This window comes from Miscanthus floridulus, chromosome 7 (assembly GCF_019320115.1).
Source record: "Miscanthus floridulus cultivar M001 chromosome 7, ASM1932011v1, whole genome shotgun sequence".
In the NCBI taxonomy this organism is placed as follows: domain Eukaryota; kingdom Viridiplantae; phylum Streptophyta; class Magnoliopsida; order Poales; family Poaceae; genus Miscanthus; species Miscanthus floridulus.
This window is the reverse complement of record NC_089586.1, coordinates 100,200,762-100,217,842: the sequence shown is the minus strand read 5'-3', so window position 1 is coordinate 100,217,842 and position 17,081 is coordinate 100,200,762. Positions and strand designations below refer to the sequence as shown.

Below are 17,081 nucleotides of genomic sequence, written 5' to 3'. Positions count from 1 at the left end.
GAGTTTTCCCCCTGCAGCTATTTTCTTTCACCCTTGTTTAGTTAAAAAGAAGATTTTCTTTTACATCAAACTTATGATATATATATAGAGTACTAAATATAGATACAGTTTGCTTTAACTTTGCGAGACGAATCTTTTGAGCCTAATTAATCAATGTTTGGATAATAATTTACAAATACAAACGAAATGTTATAATGAAGAATTGTGCATTATGCAAAATTTGTAGGTGCAAACTTCGTCGGTTTCTCTCACGAAAGAGCAGCATTTTGCTAATACTCAAATCAACTGTGACATGACATTGCGAAAGGCGAGTGCGATAAATGGTTTGGTTTAGTTCCAAAAATTTTCATCTTAAATTATTATATCAAATCTTACGACATATGTATGTAGTATTAAGGCCTCGTTTGGTAGGGCTTCTTTATCGGCTACAGGAGCCATTTGGAGCCGTTTTCTACCAAACGGGGTAAAGTAAAATAGCTTCACTTGTGAAGCCCCTAAAAACACGCTCTCACAGTGATTTGGGGTGAGATGGAGCCAAAAAAAATGGCTTCTCCTGGCTTCTCCTCCAGGCCTCTAAAAACATGCTCTCACAGGGAAGCCATTTTGTCGAACGGTTTACCAAAACCGCTTCAGCTCCACCGGTGGAACTGTTCGTGGAGCTAAAGCAAAAAAAAAAATTGCTTCACTAGTAAAGTGAAGCCCTGCCAAATGTGGCCTAAATATAGACGAAAAAAAAATAATTGCACAGTTTGATTAGAAATCGTGAGACGAATGTTTTAAGACTAATTAGTTCATGGTTAGCCATAAGTGCTGCAGTAACTAACATACGCTAATGACGAATTAATTAGACTTAATAAATTCATCTAGCAGTTTTCAGACAAGCTATATAATTAATTTTTTTATTAATATTCGAAAACTCCTTCGACGTCTCAAAACATGACATCCAAGGAATTTTCATTTCGCCAGCTAAACCCAGCCAAAGCCCGGCCAAACTCCGTCCTACGAAACCAACAAAAGGCCAAAAGATATCCATGCGTGTCACCTGCCGCTGCCATGGCAGGATGGGGCATTGCCACCGCAACGACACAGCTTTTACAACGACGACTACTGTTCCCGTTGCTTTTGGAGCGCACACGCCGGCCGGCCGCACGCATAATAACGCTCTGTTTAGTTTTTAAATTTTTTTTTGCTTTTTACAGTAAAAAAAAAATATGTTTGACAAATACATGGAGTACTAAATGTAGAAAAAAAAACTAATTACACAGTTTTTGATAAAATCACGAGACGAATCTTTTAAGCCTAATTAAATCATGAAAAACCTTAAATGTTATAGTAACCCACATATACTAATGATCAATTAATTAGTATCATTAAATTCGTTTCGCAGTTTGCTAATAATTTCTATAATTTGTTTTTTATTAACATCAAAAACCACTTCCAACATTCTCCTAGCACCCCGATATGACACCCAACTAAACACACCCAGATATATCCACCGCTTCACACTTCCCTCTGACACCGCTGCTGTCTCTTGTTTCCTCCTCTCGTCTCGTCTCGAGAAGCTGCACCGCGCGCTCCCTCTCGTAGTCTCCTAGTACTCTCCTTCCCCTCCATAAAGTTGGAATCCAACCCGCCACAGGAAGAAGCGCAACACCGGAGTCTCCAAAATGGCCGAGGACAAGGAGACCGACTCGCCGCAGCCGCCGGCCAAGATTCCCGTCTCTCTGCGCCGACACGAGCGCCGGTAAGTACGCGCGGGTAGTACGTTCGGTTTTAAAGTAGCTGGGTAGCTGATCGCTCGGTTTGGCGTTTCTGCTTTGTTTGCAACTTTGCAGGAGAGGTGACCATGGCGGCCCTCGTCGCCGCTGGTTCTGGGGCTGCGGCTGGGGCTCGGCGGGGGCGGGAGCGGCGAGCGAGACGCGGATGCGTCCCCCGCGACGGCGACTCCCACACCCAAGAGGCCGTCGGCGCTGACGTTTCATGCAGCAGCAGGAGCTGGAGCACAGGTGCTCATCTACCGCTACTTCGCCGCGGGCGCGCCGGTGCCGGTTGCACATGGTGCTCCCCATCTGGAAGAGCGTCGCCGCTTCCTCCTTCGGCCCCCAGCGCTTCCCCTCGCGTAAGCACCGACCGAAGCTTCAGCCGCCCTTTTTTTCGTTTGTAGTACTGTTCGGTAATACTCGTACGACCGGCGTCGTCGCTGTTCCGAGCGATAAGGTTTTGCCGTATGAATGAATGTGTTGCAGTGATGGGCCTGGGGAGCCTGTGCTTCGACTACCGCAGCAGCATGGAGCCGGAGCCCGGGCGGTGCCGGCGCACGGACGGCAAGAAGTGGCGGTGCTCCCGCGACGTGGTGCCGGGCCACAAGTACTGCGAGCGCCACGTCCACCGCGGCCGCGGCCGTTCAAGAAAGCCTGTGGAAGCCGCCGCCGCCACCACCCCTGCAGCCGCCCCGGCGCCGAGCGCGGCGGCCGCCAGCAGCCTCGGCGGCCCCGTCGTCCACCGGAGCGCCGCGCCCCCGCACGGGCTCGGACTCTCCTCCCCCAGCGTCCTCCTCGCCCACAGCGCCGCGCGTGCCACGTGAGTTAGCGCACCGCGGGCCGACTGGGCTGTCCTGGGCTCGCTCTTGGGCCTCGGAATCACGAGGGGAAACGGAATCCGCTGGGATTACTATGTCGTGCGTGCTGTAATTTTTTTCCCCGTTGTTGCTTTTTATAAAACCGGTTTGGGACGTTTAAAGAAAACCCGGTTTGGGACGTCCGATGGCATGCGTCGCTGGCTCGCTGCGTTACGTGTGCGATTGTTGGTGCTGACGTGGTGTGCCTGGTGCCTGTGGCCTGTGACACCTGTACCAGGGCAGGGATCATGTTCTTTGTGTGTTGGGGCAGGGGGCCCCGGCTGGTGGTTCATCCTGGGGACGCGAGGAGGGACAGGGGTGTGCTGTGTGCAGCACTGCGCGCTCTGACCTTGTCAGAGGCTCGGGCAGAGTGACGAGGCGTTGGACGCTGCACTCTGCGCATGGCGCAGCGGCCTGCGGCGGTGTTGGGACCCGTTGGCTGTTGCCTCGCCGGTTGAGAACTGCCTTGTTGAGCGGGCACGGAGATAGCCATGGAGCCATGGCCTGATGGTTGAGTGGGTCCTTAATTTTTTTTTTATCTTAACCTATATTTTAGCTTGTACTTCCTACGTGTATAACGAAACGAAAACTACTTTTTAGGCCCTTGATTAGTTTCCCAAACTTTTAAATTTGGCACTATGTAAAAAGAAGATTTATCATCACATCAAACTTGCGGTCTATGTATGAAGTACTGATTATAGATGAAATAAAAAAACTAATGCCCACAGTTTGGTTTTGAACTTTACGAGACGAATCTTTTGAGCCTAATTAATCAATGTTTTGGACAATAATTCATAAATAGAAACGAAATTGCCTACGGTATTCGCCGTCTTATAACCCATTTAAGCGCCAACCGCGTTGCCGCAAACAAGTCGATAAGCCGGCCAAACACTCATTGCAAGATATCTTTTCTCATAACACTTCTCTAATAACGATTCGATTCGATCGAACAAACTCAATTTATGTGTTGTATATGGTGCAAGGCCAAGTGTCATAGGTTTTGAAATGTTAAAATACGTCATCCTATTATTGTTGGCTACAGTTCTAAGTGCATGCATCGGATGCATATACAAGGGCATGTATCGCCTGAATCTATGGAAGAACCCCACAGTTAGGGCATATTTGGTAGGTGTCTTAGTTTGTCATGACCCAAACCTTCAGCGAACGGTGGCCGTCATAGAAATGTGGCGAGCAAAATCGAAACCATACTAATGAAAAAGTTAGACACAAGAAAGTATGACATGTGACACATGAGTCTATGACATATGGTACAGGAATGCTAAAAAAGTATGACGTGTCCAGTGGCGGATATAAGCCTAGGGCCACTATGGCCACGGCGAGGTCCAATTAATCTACCAAATAAGCTCATGGAGTGACCCTAGGCGTTGGGCCAGTCCAGCTCCGCCACTGGACGTGTCATAAGTCATGGCAGCGAATTAAACAAGTGTTGTAAAATTATGGCATGACTAATTATTTGCGTGACAAGTTGAGTGGCGAACTAAATATGCCTTACTCCACGGGCTTGTCTCCACTGAAAATTACCATAATTACTCCATAGCTAGAATCCAGACAACCCGGAGCCCATTGCTCCGGCCTTTTTAAATCCAAATGGTAAAGTTTCGAGGTGTGTCACATTGGGTGTCGTATAGAGATGTCGCATAAGATATTTTGAATACTAATAATAAAAAAACAAATTATAGAATTCATCAGTAATCCGTTAAATGAATTTATTAAGCCTAACTAATCCGGCATTAGCACATGTGTCTGTAGCACTACATTGTCAAATCATGGTCTATTAGGCTTAAAAGATTTGTCTCGCAAATTAGTCATAAACTGTGTAATTAGTTAATTTTTAGTTTATATTTAATACTCCGTGGGTCTAAATATTTAATGGGAGAGTAAATTTTGAGATGAGGAACTAGACAAGGCCACCAGCGCCCATTTGACCCTGACCGTCTGACACCCGACTATTATGTCAGGGCCCAGGGCTGTCAATCGCCACACCACGCCATGCTGCAAGGGGCAGGTGCAAACTGACATGGAAGCTCGATCAGACGGCTCAAGATGCGTGATTCCACAGTCTTGTGTTTGCCCATGATACTATGCAAACTGCGCTCGTGGATTAGATTAGCAGCCTGTTCCGTTTGGCGGTGGCTCGTCGTAAATGATTATAAATTTTCAATTGAAATAGTATTTTTTCTCACACAAACTAGCCAGCAATACTTTTTCATGAACCACGATATGAATTAGCCAACCAAACAGGCTGTAGACGCATACTCCGTACTATATTAAAAGGATCTTTCGGTTTCTAAGCAAAACTATTGTTTCCTGTGGACCAAGGTGCCTTGACCTGCCGTAGCCCTGTAAGCAATAATGCCGGCATCACGAGAGGATTACTGTCGATGTAATAGTAGCAGCATACTGTACTGCTCGGCAGTCGGCACAGGACACTACATCACCTCTGCTCTGTGCCTCTGTCTGGTTTCTACAGGCTAAGCAGGCTCAACTACTTGTCAAAATCTTTGCTCTAAAAAGTTCAGTCAACAAAGGAACATGGCCATTCCCCACTGAAAACATAGGAGTGAATAGTTATCTTTAATGGATAGCATAAATAGTTTCACCCATTATAAATGGTTTCTACAAGTTTTACTCATGTGTTTGGTTCCGGATGCATAGAAGCAAAAAGTCCAGTGGCGATGAAGCGCAAAACGCAAAATGCAGTATGCACCTGGCCCTTGTTTAGTTCTTCAAAAGTGTACTATGTAAAAAGAAGATTTTCTATCACATTAAATTTGGGTACATGTATAGAGTACTAAATGTAAACGAAATAAAAACTAATTGCACAGTTTGCTTTAACTTTGCGAGACGAATCTTTTGAGCCTAATTAATCAATGTTTGGACAATAATTCACAAATACAAACGAAATGCTACAGTAAAGAATCGTACACTATGCAAAGTTTGCAGGTGCAAACTTTACCGAACTAAACGCGCGGTCCATAATAATTGAATGCCGTGGCATATATCTTGTTCTGCCACTCGCGTAAATACTGTTGGGATTGGTTGTAGGGTACTGAACATCTCATGCTACATGCTAGTGAATCACCGTAGGCACAACCCCTGATTCCTACAAAAAAAAATGCACTTAGACAGCTAGACTGCACACTAGCATAAGCCACAGTTCATCATCGGAAAAAGTCTACTTAACCCCCCACCTTTCATACATGGTCTACTTCACCTCCTAACTATGAAACCGTCTGTTTTACTCTCTGAACTTTCCAAAACCGTCTATTTTACCCCCCGGGCGTTTTTTTGACCGCGGTTTTGCTACAGTAACAATGGATTTGCTACAATAATGGTGGTTTGAATTTCCTTTTTTTTATTTTTGGTGAATCTTTGAAAAATCACAGTAAATCATAGAAAAATCATAAAATAAAAAATATAATTTTGTTGGACTCTACATGAGTAGATCTACATAGTGAATATAATACGGTATGCTTTAGTACAAATTTTTTACTGTAGCCTTAGATTAATTGGAAAATCTAATTTGTCTGTAATTAATTGGAATAATTCATAGCTGCAGCTTCTATGGTCCAATTGTGGTGAAATTTTTATGGTACGCTAATTATTGTATGCTTGAACTATAGTAAAAATTTTGTACTCATTGGACTATGTATAACTTAGTTATAGATAAATTCTAATTAATTAAAGACAAAATTGGATTTCCATAAGAGAACTATGGGGAAAACATCAAAAGAAGTGGAGGTATCGTATCATTAATATAGTCCTGCCTTATTGATGTTCGTAGCCGGTCCACACTATTCATCCGAATGCTTGGCAATCCATCGCTACATGCCTATATATCCATCACCATAATCTGCTGAAAAAAAACAACTGTAAAAATTGAAACATACAAACTACAGTAATCCCATTGCCCACAAAAGGCACTGCTTCACACATATCCAGTAACTTTTACTAAAAGAAAATCAACACAACCTGAACTCGCTGCCTAAAACAAACATATTATGTACCTATTTTCTGCAAGTGTTAAAAGATAGATATCATTCCTTGCAGTAAAGATGATGGAAAGAATTTACCATGTGCTTGATATCTTAGCTAGTGCTTGGTTTGGGGGCTGGACATGGAAGTAGTGTAACTGGCATGAAAAGTATGAAACGCTCTACTATTTCCTGACAAGCTAGTAGCATCATACGATCCTAGAGTACTAGTAAGTCTAGATCACATGAGCAGAAGACATTACACTAAACAATCTGCAGACAGCATTTTGAACAATAGCAAAGCCATTGAAAGAACCTCCAAACCGCCTCAAACAGTCGGTTGAACTATTATGATACATAAGTTTCAGAATATATACTTACAATGATGCTTCAGCTCCAAATCAGACAGATCAGTAATCACTGGACAGTAGGAGAATAGGAGTGCCAACTGACTAGGTTCTCCTGGTGCTGCATCTTGATCTTCTGTAGACTGTATATATCATTCGAAAAACACAATGCCAATCACAATCTTATTTCTCGTCGCAAGCGTGTATATTTTTCCTGCATTCTCAAGAGCTCTCTTGACAGTTCTTGATTCCCAGTCAGCATTAATCCATTCAGTACACGATTGAACATAAACCTTCTTGGCAAGTAGCCTCGATCCACCATCTCCACCACCATTCTGGCGGCCACCGCCATGTCCTCTGCCCTCTTACGCACAAACATTGCACTTATTATAATATTATATGTATCTTGGTTGGGCAAGCATTCCTCTCCCTTGCTCATTGTGTCGAACAAATCCAAGGACTTCTCGATCTCCCCTTCCTCAAATGAATACCTGATAAGAACATTGTGTATCTGAACATCAGGCTCACAACCTTCCCTCTTCATCCTATCCAAAAGCTTCATAGCTCGATCAATCTTCCTAGCATGGCAGAGGCCTCGGATCAAGACGGTGTAGGTAACCACATTTGGGACATAACCCTTTCTGATCATATCATCAAACACCGCCACAGCATCCTCCACGTTGCCCTTCTTACATGTTACCTGAATTAACGCATTATAAGTTGCAGTCGATGGCTTGCATCCTTCTCTAGACATTTCGTCAAACACTTTGCGGGCTTTGTCCAGCTGCCCGGCAACACCCAGCTCATGCAGTACGGTAGTGTACGATACGACGTCAGGTTTGCAGTTCTCGTCGTTGCTGCCTCTTTTCTTCATCTGGAGGAAGAAGTCCCATGCGTGCTGCAACTGTCCAGAACGGAAGAAAACCTTTGAGGATGATGTTATAGGTTGCTTTCGTTGGGGCAATCCCTGACTCGACCATCTGCCGCAGGATGTCGAGCGCGCGGGAGGTGTCCTTGACGCGGCACCATCCGTCGGCCAGGATGTTGTAAGTGACCGCGTCAGGGGGGAACCGCCGCTCGAGGGCACGGACGAGGGAGGCGGCCTGCCCGCGTGCCGCGACTTGACGAGCGCATCGAGGAGGGAGTTGAACAACGGGAGGTCCTGCGCGACGCCGTGGGAGCGGTGGAGCGAGAGGAAGAGCCGGACGGCGAGGTCGGGGCGGCGGTGCGACACCGCAAACCGCTCGAACAGGATGGGGAACGTGCGCGGCGTGAAGGCGAGCCCGTGGCGCGGGAAGAGCGCGAGGATGGAGCTCGTGAGCTGGCGCGGGTGGCGCAGGCGCGCGGCGAGGTCGAGCGCGAGGTCGACCGTGCACGGGGAGAGGTCGCGCGAGCGCTCCGGGAGGCGGAGGAGAGCGTGGAAGAAGAGGAGCGCGCGTGGGGCGTGGTGCCACAGGAGCTTGATGACGGCGTTGGCCACGGGTGCCGGGATCGGGAGCGCGGACGCGGGGCCGGCGGCCAGGAGGGACGCCGAGAGGGAGCGCGCCGACGCGGCGGTGAGCGTGGAGGACGGATGGTTCAGGACTAGCGCGGCGATCTGGCGCGGGGATGGGATCGGTTTGTTTGGGGATGCCGGGGACATGGGTGCAGCGGAGGTTGGTGGTGGCGGCGGCGGCGGCGGCATCGGGGAATTTCGGTGACGGGAATAGAGAAATGTCGAAGAAACGGACTAACGGTCTCTTGGACTATAATTAGCCAAATCGGCCATCCCCAGGAGCCTAGGAAAAGAAGGCCTTCTCCTTCACCAGCGAGTCCAGATGGGCGCAGCCCATGGCCTGCAATCTGATTTTGCCCCAATTGTCAACTATGCGGCCTCGCGCTACGACAAATTGTCATTTTGACATTGTGCTTAGAGCATCTACAGGAACTTTTCTAAATCTCACTTTCTATAAAAATTGTTTTCCATATCTTTTTACCCTCCAACAGTTTTTTTATATCTCGTTGACACTCTAGAGAGCTATTCTCGTCTTCTATTTTTGGCTAACGAAAAATCCAGAGTAGAAGGTAGCTATATTTAGAAAACCATTTAGAAAAGCTGTTGGATGGTATTTTTTCACCAAAATCTGTAACATTAGTAAAGATATAGAGAGTCTCTTAGAGTTGCTCTTACACTATTTTTTTTCTTGACATGTTGTGCTTACACCGTTACAGAACGATGATGCATCAATTTCTTTGTAAGGAGAGTGTGTTGATACACATCATCGATCCTATAGGTTGTGTAAATCCGCATACAATTTTTATTATATGATAATATGATATTGATGAGAGAAATGGAGGTAAGTAAAGGACGTGTGGTTATTTCATCATAAAACAAAAAAACTCATAGACCCTATTTGGCCTCTAGAAATTGAGAGGAATTAAAAAGTAATCTAATAATAAAATAGAAAATACTTTCTAGATATTGGTTTCAATTTATTTACTAAATAGAATCATAAAGTAAAATCTAGAGCTATGAGACAACATACACGAGTTGTTGTTATCATAGACCTCGCAAGATTTCCTTCGTTCTATGTACAAATTAAAGATCATGGAATTACCATGAGATAGACTACAAGATAAAAATACATTGTACTGGATATTTGTTAATTTTCTCTAGTACGTGGCAATGCATAAGACAACATTAATATATTTACTCGAAAAGCATAAATGCAAACACAGATGGTCATAACACACGCATGCAAACTCACCCATGAATGCATCAATGTGCATGTTACTCTAACGAGCATCTCGTTGTCGACGTGTACATTGTCTACTATTAGAAGAACTGCATCGCTAAATCTTGATACAAATTCAGTAAAATCTGAGCATCAGGTATTTAGTCAAAGACCTTTTTAACCTCGATTGATGTAATAGTTTTAATTTTTGTACTCTATTTTGGAAAAGACAATTACCAGACGATCTTTAAATAACAAACACATGAGCATAAGAGGGTTTGACCTATACCAACCAAGACATCCATAACAGTAAACACTCAAAACGGAGTAGCAGACTAGCCATATTTTTTTTTATTTAGCCTATGTTTTGTAGGGCTCCTCAAGGCGGAGCTGGAGCCATTTTGAACCGTTTTGTATTCTTCAAAATAGCTTCAGCTTCTCTTTTTTTTAAATAAAAAACGGTTCTAAATACTAAATAACTTGGTAGGGCTCCTCCGTGGGTGTTGGAGCAAGGGAGAAAACCCTAACTAAGAGGGCCTCCATGTGCGTTGAGGATCGATGAGAGTAAGGCTGCTACGAATTCCTATGCTGGCCGGCCAAAGGGCATGTGTGCTTTATCCCATCAAGTGACGCCTCACAATCAGGCAGAACCAAAGACAACAGCCATCCTGGCAGAAAGGACAACGTGAATGTACTCCCCATGTTGTCACGGAAAGAACAATCGACGCTCGACCAATCGTTTCACGACAGGTCCGTAAACTTGAGCTCGTACAGGCATGCTAGAAAAGTGATCTAGGTTTTATTTAAATATAAGGCGTAAAATTTTAGGTGTGTCGTATAAAGGTGTCGCATGATATGTTTAAATACTAATAAAGAAATAAATTACAGAATCAATCAGTAATCCGCGAGACGAATTTATTAAGCCTAATTATCCGTCATTAACACATGTGTTACGGTAGCACCACATTATCGAATCATGGACTAATTAGGCTTAAAAGATTCGTCTCGCAAATTAGTCACAAACTGTGTAATTAGTTATTTTTTAGTCTATATTTAATACTCCTTATATGCGTCCAAATATTCAATAGGATAGAGAGTAAAATTTAGGGAAAGGAACTAAACAAGGCCCTAGTGTAGTTTAGACAAAGAAAAAAGCGACATAGTACTTATAGGCAGAATATTTATCCGTATTAAATTTGTTTAAATATATTGTTTCACTTTGTACTATGCGGATAAGAGAACTAATTGTGGTAATATACTCCCTCCATTCTAAATTAAAAGAAATTTTAATTCTTTGAGATACATATATAGATATAATGTATATCTATGTGTAGAACAAAAGTTATGTATGGAGAAAAACTAAAATCATCTTACAATTTGGGATAGAGAGAGTAGAAAATAAAGCTACAATAAGTGTGGAGTGATGGAGATGACGAGGCATGAATAGGGTGGGCCAAGTGTGGCAGTGGGTAGGGATGGGTGAGTCGGGCGAGCAAGCAAGGCAGCATAGATGGGCAGGTGGGGAATTTTTTTATTTTTAACATATTTTTTAAACTATTTTTAAAATGACATTGTTTTTTTTTCAAATCTAACACTTTTGGCCGTGCCTATTCGCACGACGCGGCGAATTAAAGCTGTCGCGCCATGCATGGGGGCGCGGTGAGGCTGCTAACGTGGCAGCGACCAGGGTTGCTGATCGGTGACGTGGCTAGCTCTACCGCGCCACCGATCAAGGCGCGGCCGTGACGCGCCACGCATCACAGCGCGGTAGTGACACGCCACCCGTCAGGACGTGGCAGAGCCAAATATAGGCCCACGGCCCAGTCCCTTTTCTCCCTCTCCGTTTCACTCCGTGCCGCACAGCAGCCGCCTCAGTGCCGCCCTGCCCCCGCCGCCGCGCCTCCCAGCCCGCACCGCCGCGTCATTGCCTCCTGGCTCCCCCACGGCCGGCCATCGAATTTCCATCCCTTGTTGTTCCCCTCCCTACCTTCCCCGAAGCTCCTCCTCGGCCTTGTCAAGGTAATTAAGCTCCTCCTCGGCCTCCACAATGGATCTAATGATTTGAATGAGTAGTTAGGGTATGGAGGAAAATATGAGTTCGTTAGAACGTTGGATTGAAGGATTAGGATTATGATTGCCAATGTTAAGGTTAATTGGTTAGTTAGAATTATGATTAACATGTATTTTGCTTGTTTGAGTTTGCATCTCAACTTTTATATGTGAATAAATATATAGACGCAATGTTGATGTACCAAATTTTATTTTTTACTGACTAAAGTATAGTTTTTATATAGTTTTTATGTTTGTATCTAAGATAGAGTTTGCACCAAAGTGTAGGTTATATTTTATTTGTTGTAATGCAAATGGTTTTCATTGACATTGATTTGTGATGTTTTGATTTTTGTTTGTTAATTTACAACCGTTTTGTTAAATGCAAGAAATGTATCGGGAGGAGTTTTGGCAAAAACGGGGTCATCCTCGAGAATTATACCCCGACACGCCTAGCAAAGATGCCCCCGTCCCTCCTGACCTCCATGTCCCTAACTGTGATTATGGTTCCCCGGCCGCCGTGTTTCAATCGAGATATCCAGACACAACGGCGCATTGCTTCTACACATGCAGTCGTTTTAATGTAAGTAATTATTTTCACTATCTTTTTTTCTTCATTTGTGTAAGTAGACTACTAATATTTTGTTGGAATCTTGTTGTGTAGGACCATGAGAGGTGTATTTTCTTTCAGTGAATCGACGATGCAGACAAGTTTGACCCTAGGTACCTCCTTTTCGATGATTGGTGTAGAGGGAGACATCCACGTGAGCGCTTTCACCGGTGGGTTCCACGCCCCCCTAACCCCCTGCCAATGACAGCTAAGGAGAAGCACATAGCCGCAGTTAGACGACTCGAGGAACCTCCTCTGTGCGAATGCAGAGATCGAGCTGTGATAAACCCTGAGAATACGTTGAAGTTTGTGTGTCCGAAAAAACACGAAGTAGGTGAAAAGTGTATTTGTTTAAATGTTTAGCTCTAAATGTGTACGTGTACTAATGTATTCTCTTGTAGCGTTATGGATTTGCGAAGTGTCGTTTCAATGAGTGGCTCTACGGTCCTAAGAATCAATGGCCGGAGCCACCAAAGACAAAGGAAAAGAAGAAAGAAAGGTTAATCTACAAATCACCTCCAGTCAAGTGTGAATGTGATGTTAAATCCAACTACGGTCTAGTCCCTTCGGAGCTTGGAATAGGTCATTATTGTGGCCATATGGTTGACTATGATGAGATTGATTATTTTTGTGGTAAACATGAAATCGTATTTTGTTTCTTTTGCTAAGACATATATGATATAATTTTTCGTTTGAACAGAGCACTAGGAAATACAGGTGGGAATATTATGATGGTCAAGCTAAGTTCTTGGATGAATTGAATGGGAGGCAAGTAATTGCACGGAAGAGGGGATATGGATCTGACTACGTCAACCTATTCGTTAAACATCACAAAAACAAGATACGTGAGTTTGCTAGACAGCGCGGTATTCGTAACCCGATCGATGTTGGGCTTGACAAATAGGGATTGAAGAGACGGAAGGTGTTAGAGGAGGAGAGGGCAAGAAAGAAGGCAAGAGAAAAGAAAAGAGTACAGATGCAGATCTTGAACAACTACGTGTTAAAAATTTAAACAGTGTTAGTTTTAAAATAATTTAAAAAATAGTGTTAAAAATAAAAAAATCCAGGTGGGCGGGGCGCTTCTGTGGCTGGAGGAAGATGGAAGGGGGGGGGAGAGAAAAGGATGACACATAGGGCTTACGCATTAGTGAGTGTTGAGGTAGGTCTATAACGGTGGTATTTTGGTCCATACCAGAATATGATGTTTTGCACGTGGGGTTCAATGACGTAATAGGTGTACAAAATTGCATATTTTAGAAGCATGATAATTGCAATGGCATGATTTTTAATAGCTCAATAGTAATAGTAGTTCTTAGTATCGTGACATTTGTAATGATAATAATCTAATTAACCTAAGAAAAGAAAAGGAGCGAAAATGTATCTGAAAGAGCGAGAGAGCTAATCCAAACTGCTATACGCTCCTTTTAACCAAAGAGAGTACACAATAGGCACTTATATACTAGGACTTGTTTGGATCTATTAGCACTTAAAAATTAGGAGCTAAAATTAGTACTAGTAGATCCAAACATACCTACAAATAAACCTGTTAATTATTCTGCTAACTATTAGTTTTTTTTGCGAGACCTAGTTACGACGCAGACGCTCACATACACGAGCCGCGCACTCACCCCTATGAACGCACCACACACACCCTACTCCTATGAACACCTCCAAAGAACTGAGTTGGACCGGTAAATTTCGAGATTGGCGAAAGTCACCACAGGTGTCTTGTTGTCGACGGGTACGGAAACTCAACCAGCTGAGCTACGTTTTGTTTGCTGCTAAATATTAGTTCTATTATCAGGTTTGAAGTTGCTAATAGGCGCTAATAGTTAATATGCACCTTTAACTCGCTATAGCCAACCACCTATTAGCAGGTGAATCCAAATAGCCCTGCTAAAAAATAGTTAGCAAAAAAATAGTAGCTATTCGCTATTAACCAGCTAATTTTTAATGCTAATTAATGCATACAAAAAGACCCTTATACGGCTTTTTAGCAGTGAAAAAGTCAGCAGGTCTATGGTCCTCCTATCCTCCCCGACTCCTGTACTCCCTGTTCTATCGCTGCCCAACTTTTAACAGGTAGCGTATCATGGCATCACGATTATCAAACATGTACTACTGGTCATACAATCCAACTGTCCGAGGGACCAAAAAGAAAATTCTGTGGCGACCTCTACCATCAGAGTACTCCTACGTCCAATTCCAGCAACACCTCTTGTTTTTTTCTTCGGTGACCGCAACCCATAACGATGATCGATGACTGATAGTACTAGTTCGTAGGAGTACTACTACCAGTATCAATGTTAGCCCGTACACTAGTACGGAGTACGGAATGCAGCACTAAACTACAGCTATCCATGGTTGTTGGTGCCAATCCTACGGATCAGAGCCATCGGCTCCACAATAGCAGTAGGTACTACTTTTTTTTTTTTGACCGAAAGAGTTCTCTACCTATATTTTTTTTATTTTTCCAGTTCGCTTCGCTGAAAACCAAGCTAAAAATACTATTAGCTGATTTGTTATGAAAAAAAAACACTATATCATGACTGATAAATCAGGTTTATATGTTCAAGCGAGCAGAATATGTATTTGTATTCAGTTTATCATGAGATCCAATGGCGCATGACCATGACCCATGAGGTGAACAATGGCGCGTGTTTGATTGTCTGGACCAGGGTGGCTGGTGCATACGAGCTGAGCCTGCCAGCACTAGACAGCCCCAGATGGTGCAACTCGACATGTTTGTTTGCGTGGAAGATGCAGGGCCTGGCTAGAGCAAGATCTTGTTTGTTTGCATGTAAAAATAGATATGCCTATATTGCATTTGGGCATGTGCTAACATTACCACCGAACCTTCTCCTGCTCCCCTTATTGGCATTCCAACAAACACTTGACGTGCGCAAGTTCACCACCACAGCTACAACGGCCACGTTGTTGCGGAGCGCACGCAGGAGCAAGTGAAAGTGTAATCAAGCCCTAATTGTGGGTTTTGATGATAATGACCACGTAATTAGAGAACTAATGAGATTTATCGAGATGACAAGCAAGGGATTTATATTCGAGGATGTTATACGAAACGGATGAGCCCCCAATTACAAATATTGATGGCTTCAAACTCAGAGGAGGTTTAAATTCTTTTATATTTTGAATTTGAGTACAGGAAAAGCCGTACTATAAAGGACACAATGCTTAAGCTAACATGTACTACCAAGTGCTCAACATCTTCACATACATTCTCAGTTTTACAACCCAGACAACCAGCACTCCACCCTTACTCTTGCTGTCTTGCCTGGTGCGGCAGTACCGCACCTGGAGAGAGGCACTGCCGCTGAGCGACACTGTCGCACTTGAGCCACGACACTGCTGCAACTTACGTGACCGTTGGAAGGTAGGGGGTATTTATACTTTTCCCCTTCCTCTCCAACGTCTCTCTCTTCTTCTCCAATGGTTCAGTTCGACAAAAAAAATAGAAAAGTGCTCTTCTCTCTCCTCCATTGGTGACTTTGAGCTCCCAAGCTTCTCCTTTGATTTCTCCATCAATCATTGAGAGAAAAATGTCTCAAACTCAATTAGAGAACATATCCTTTGATTCCCCAACTCAAATGAGCACTTGGTTCACGTTTTGACGAGCGGTTGTGTTTATTACTCTTAGAGCTTTGCTCCTAGCCGGCTAGAGCATCGTCCGTGGAGCTTGCCAACTTGTGTGGCAGCCTCAGAAGCTTTGTAACCATCTCTTGAAGCTAGTAAACTCACCCCTCATCTTAAGAGTTAAGTCTCTTGACTTAAAAACGAGGAAGGGTTGTAAAGCCCTAAGCCTTAGTGGCTAACCTCAACAACGTGGACTTAGGCAAGCCTTGGTGGTGAGCTGAACCACGGGATAAATCATTGTGTCATCTTGTGCTTAAGTTATTTCACTTGCATAGTTGCATTTCATATTCTGTTGAGGTAATTTCTAGGGTTTGTGGTCGATCTACTTGTGTGTGGGGTTCCTACCACTTCTAGCTGTTGATCTGTGTTACATACCCATGCAGGAAGCTCAGAAATTTATTCGATTCAAGTTTTCATTCACAGTTTTTGAATTATGCCACGAAGTTATCTATAGGTACGGCAGTGCTGTGGGCACAGCGCGGCAGTGCCGTAGGTTGAATTTGATGAAAGTTTGAATGTTTGTTTTAACATGCCTATTCACCTCTTCAAGACTAACCAGAGATCCTGCAGCAAGCCGCCGCTGTCGCCGCCAGCATGAGCAAGCCGACGACATGCCCTCCTCGCGAGCGCTGGTCTCCTCCACCGCGACGACGTCGACACGCACGCGCAGCCAAGGTCTGTCCACCATGGACCAGCTAGGCTAAGCGTAGATGGAGGTGGAAGGACGGAGGAAGGCCGGTGCGTGTGAGGCGTAGGCGCGGAGGCTGCGGCAGGCAGCGGCGACGAGGAGCAAGGAGCCGGACGCATCCATGGCGGCGTCCATCGCCGGCGCACTGCACACGCATTAGTCGGAGCCTATCCGGGCTGCATCCGCCGAAGCCTATCCTCACAACCGCCGTGCTAGACCACGCCGCGCCTCCCATGCATGTGCCCTTCATGCTCATGCTGCACCGCAAAGAGGGGCTCCGCCGCCGGATGATGGTGACCTCGATGGGGAGCTGTCGATGTTTTACCACCGATAGCCTGCCACGGGGTACCCGGGGCAGTATGTTCGGGCTTCGGCGTATGACGAACTCGATGGTTAACGCAAGACACAGT

General features: G+C 44.5%; 1 protein-coding gene and 1 pseudogene across 1 annotated transcript; one reads left to right on the top strand and one right to left on the bottom strand.

The window, feature by feature from the left end:
* Window positions 1–1,561: 1,561 nt before the first annotated feature.
* Window positions 1,562–2,737, top strand: LOC136463973 (growth-regulating factor 10-like; annotated as a pseudogene).
* A 3,712-nt stretch (window positions 2,738–6,449) lies between these two features.
* Window positions 6,450–8,682, bottom strand: LOC136463972 (pentatricopeptide repeat-containing protein At1g74900, mitochondrial-like). Its single transcript, XM_066462935.1, is given in 3 exon segments — window positions 6,450–7,881; window positions 7,883–8,067; window positions 8,070–8,682. Coding segments are annotated over 3 exon segments (1,506 nt in total). The 5' UTR covers window positions 8,644–8,682; the 3' UTR covers window positions 6,450–7,134.
* Window positions 8,683–17,081: the final 8,399 nt, after the last annotated feature.